Below are 4,837 nucleotides of genomic sequence, written 5' to 3'. Positions count from 1 at the left end.
TGATAATTAATAAGTTATACATTGCAATAGTGGTAAGATTGCAACACTAAAATGTTTACTGCATAATAACTGATTCGATCTTGCAAAATCCAAGAGAGGAACTACTTTCAATCAGTTGTAAGTAAATACTAAATATGTTTTCATTAATGTGGAATATTTTAAATCCAATTAAGTCCATATTGTATAGACACATTTAACATCTATAAAATCTTGTTCTCATCGATACTGGACGTTATATGCTGAAGTAGAACATCTAAGTAGAAGGTTATAATAAGGAATATTAGTCTAGTGCTCAGGGATTCTTAGTTTTTGCGTTGTCATTGGCAATAAATTCAACGTGTATTGTCGATATTTAGCTACAAGTTTGCGGCAAGTATAACAATTAAATCGAATAATATTAAATCGGTATTTTATTAACAAATCAATATGGACGCATTTAGTATAACATACACAAAAAATACATAAAGGATAGAGCCCTGAAATTATTTGCGAAATCTGACAGACTTACCAACACCACGTTATCAAATCTTAGAATGGTTACAGGCTCCTCGGGGAGGTATGCAGATCTGAGGTCAATTATTCCTTAGTCTGATGAAGTGATAAACAAGAATCAAGGTGTCAAGGTGTAAAGAGGGGTTTTGAAAATACCTCGAGTTAAAAAAGAGTATAAACCAACTAGCCAGTTAAAGACTCAACTATGCAAGCTACGTCACTTGTTAGTTTTCCTCATATAAAAGGTAGACTCTGAATCAAGTAGTGAAGAAATAGATTTTGTGTGTACTATTAGGATCTACTTTCTTATTACTAGACTTATTTTTACAAAAGAAATTGAAGAAATAATTTTATGTAAATTGTTATAGATAATCTATCACATTCTGAATTAATCTATTCTACACGGATGGTTCTGTTCATAACAGCTTGGCTAGCTGTTATAAATTTATAATAAATTTGTAAATATGTGATTGGAAAATAAAATAGATGAGTATATGTTGGATATACTTTGAATAGTTTATGTTATACTTAAGATATAAAAATTATGGGATAGCTAAATTTTCTACATTGTATATGCAAACCTGTCATAATATATTTCATAAAGCGAATCCCAAGCTAAATAATATCCTAAATTTTTGACTATATTTCATTGAAATTGTATCTTCTTAAAGCTCTACTCAATTTTATAATATTTCTGTACATCTAAACAATAACTAAGAGATCAAAAGCAACCAACAACAACGAATAACAAAGTTGTGTATAAAACTGCTCTATATATTATAATGCAATAAATGCGTTTCTGAAAGAATTTCATATTTGTGCTTAAGTGGAAGTTTTGTAGTACTTTGTTTATTTAAAGAAATACTAGATGCAATAGTTCCACAAATGTACAGTAATATGAAAGTATGCCTGTCTGCATTAGCGTAAAGCAATTGTATACACTAGAAAAGCATTTAACACAACTATGCTTTTCAGGAATGTCCTAATCGTAGCTCGAAGAGATAATATTAGGCATTTCTAAACATATGCATAGTTGTGTAATGCTTTTACATAATAATATAATCTAAGTATTGCAATTAGTGTTCTAAAAGTGCAGAAAGGTTACCTCAAACTTTTTTGCAATTAGGACACCTTCAACCGCAGCATTAGATTTGTTTTATCAACCGTCTTAGCGTGATCTATATCTTGTCAGTCACGCCCAATTCTCTTATGTATCTGTTGATGTTTGAGTAAATGTGCTTTTTGTCGAAACGCCTTAGCGCAGACGTCGCAACGAAATGGTTTCTCGCCCGTATGTGTTCTTAAATGTACCTTGATATTACTTTTATTTAGAAAACCTCGATTGCATATACTACATCGATGCACTGGTTTTTCCTTACCTAATAATCCACTTAAATCATTGGCATTAAAGCTAACAGATGATGGTGATATTGCGTTCATTTGTTGTGGTCCTGCATTGCCGTTTGTTTGTTGACCATTTGGTGTTTGCTGTTGTTGTTGTTGTTGATTTGTTTTTTTCTGTGAACGTGATCGTTTGGCTTTGGGTGTACTGGTGGGCGTAACAGTTGTGGTATGTGGATAGTTGCCCAACATATCAGGGCTACAAATACCATCTGATTTCATTGTGGACATACTGACTTGATATTGCTGTGGATTTGTAAGATAGCGTGGATTGATCATTAAATTATCGGTAGTTGATACAACTGAACCAGGTGGGCTGGATGTAGACGAGGCGGTGTGAAGTTCGTTGCAGTATGAGGTAGAACTCGGCGTTTCGCTTTTTATAGATGACGTTGTTGGTGGACCATTTTGTAGGCGATTTTGTAGCAGTGGCATATAACCATGCGTTAATAGACTTTGTAATGTAGAACTACTTGTGTGTACGGGTGAGTGTGGTAAAATGAAATCACTTAGTGGGTCCTGCTGTGAAACGACCAATTTGCCGTCTTGTTGTATACAGTTACCGTCAATCCATGCATCTAAATCCATCCACGAATCTCGAGTATCGTTTCCATCTTCTTTATCGAGCTGATTTGGTACTGTGGTATCAGCTATTGCAGACCCAATAATTGCTGCTATATCATCTATAGAATTCATATCAACATACTCGCTTAAGTCCTTTGCATCTGTATAAATGCGCACTCCACCATGTATTGAGTCGGGTCCATGATCAATGCCAGCATTGACACCACCTGACATAACACAACTATCAGCCACTGAGTAAAGCTTACCATCTAATTGACTATCGCCGAAGAGTTTTACATCGTTTAGACAGGCATCTGCATCGGTGCTCAGCACACTTTCGGGCAGGCAAGTTGACGATGAAACAATATTATGATCCGCTGATGAACCATGACTGTTGCCACTGCCATTGGGCACTGGCGACGTGCCACACGAGGTTGCAGTCAGTTGTATTGTGGTCCCACTAGTCGCTGTATTTGAAGAGCCACTTTGATAAGCACTTTGTATGTAATTATTATTACTTTCATCGGGTAGCCTCTGAGCGATTGCATGATAATGGTGTCCTGATATACCATTTATTGATAGGTGACCTGTATAGCCCGTAAATGGTGGCAGAGGTTTTAAATCTGATAATGCATTTAACGAAGTTGAATTCAGTAAAAGATTGTCGAGCACATCTAATGAATTCTTTTGTTCGGAATCGCTTGGCAGGGAGTCAAGGTCATGTTCTAGCAATAATTTATGACCATCAAGTAAATATTGATCTTGGCTGCTACTCTGTGTTGGACCCCAGCAAGGACTCATAAGTAAACTTTCTACCTCAGATTCACTTGGCCCGTTCATACTGGAAAACTTCATGGTAGGGTGCAACATAAAGCAAAATTAATTAAGGTCTTTTCTTCGGGAATTAAAACTCTTATTTTCAGTGTTCTCAAATAAATAATTAGAGTTTTTAGGCCTTTAACTTTTTACTCTAGACAATGTTTATTTTATTCAATTTTTGTGATTCTGAAAAAAAGTCCATTTGTTTGAAGAACTCATAGTTATCTGAAAATATACATAATATATTAGGTGTTTATTATTATTATTGTTAAAATTAATTAGTTTTTATATGAATTTTTTGAATATTTTTATAAAATAATATTGCATATAAAGACTCTTGATTAAAAGTTTATCTTGTATTAGTATTTTTACCTTTAAGATTATTAATTTTTATTAAGTATAGTAAAGGATTCATAAAACACAATATATTAATAAATAATAATAATATATGGAAATAATATAAGAAATATAGATATAAGAAATTAATTTAGTATTAGTTACAAGGATTTTACTATAAATATTTATGATTATATTTTCCATTTAAAATCCCAATATTTATACATAATAGGTAGTTACACAAGTAATTATAATTCATAAAAATTTTAAATTAAAATTAAAATATAAATAATTGAAAGACAGAACTATTGTTCAATTTTATGTGTAAGATTAAAAATATTAAATATTAATGATTTATTAATTAATTTCTTGAAATATAATAATAATCCAGTGCCTAAAAATTATTGAAATACTAATAATGTTTCAAATTTATTATGAATAAACATGAATTAACATGAATACATCATCGGATATTTATAACTTAAGAATAAGTCCCCCTTATTTTTAATATAAATGTAGTATTTTAAGAAATTACTATAAAATGCCATGGTATATTTCACTCAATTTTTTAAAAAGTACATCTTGAAATCGAATATGCTAGTTTTCATTCCATTAAATATCCATTAACCTTACCTACTATTCAATTCCGTTTTCATAAGCGTGGTAATTTGTTTTGAATCGGAAAAAAATTAGTTTATAATTTTCTATTACTTGACTATACTGGTGTAACCACAATAAACATATATGATTCTAAACTGAAAACATCTGTTACGTTTTTATGGGGATTTTAATTACGGATAATGTTAACCACAAACACTTAAACTAAAAAAGGCCCATTGCAAAGATATATAATCTTTAGCACAGAACTGTATGAAAGTAATATCAATTTTTTTTTTCTTCACAAGAGCAGTAACTATTGCAAAAATAGTTTTTGTTACATATAACACTAATTGCGAGTCCATTTTGAATACAAGTCGTAGAAAAACGTCTACTGAAGTATCATCTACTAAACTATCTGAAAATTGTAGTAGTTATTCAGAATGATACTCTAGCGGTCCATGAGGCTCGCTAGATATGTAATAATAGAAAATTTTTTTACTCATTGGGAATTGGGTCAAGTTTCCTTTTGTTAGGAATTTGCAAGGGATCAATGGTTCACACAATCCTTAGGATGTCAATATACAACCACGTTTTTTTAATTTTATCTGCTTTGATATTTTTAAAC

The 4,837-nt window shown here is 31.6% G+C and overlaps 1 protein-coding gene across 1 annotated transcript; it reads right to left on the bottom strand.

The window, feature by feature from the left end:
* Nucleotides 1-1,680: 1,680 nt before the first annotated feature.
* LOC119677782 (ichor) lies at nucleotides 1,681-3,386 on the bottom strand. Its single transcript, XM_038089298.1, has one exon. The coding sequence runs from the start codon at nucleotides 3,325-3,327 to the stop codon at nucleotides 1,681-1,683; it is 1,647 nt and encodes a 548-aa protein (XP_037945226.1). The 5' UTR covers nucleotides 3,328-3,386.
* Between the last annotated feature and the right edge of the window lie 1,451 nt (nucleotides 3,387-4,837).

The sequence above is a fragment of the Teleopsis dalmanni genome, chromosome 2, assembly GCF_002237135.1.
Source record: "Teleopsis dalmanni isolate 2A chromosome 2, ASM223713v2, whole genome shotgun sequence".
NCBI classification, from domain to species: domain Eukaryota; kingdom Metazoa; phylum Arthropoda; class Insecta; order Diptera; family Diopsidae; genus Teleopsis; species Teleopsis dalmanni.
This window is presented reverse-complemented; position numbering and strand designations above follow the sequence as displayed.

Coding starts and splice junctions, on each gene's coding strand:
- LOC119677782 (XM_038089298.1), bottom strand. CDS start 3,327: ATGTTGCACCCTACCATGAAGTTTTCCAGTATGAACGGGCCAAGTGAA.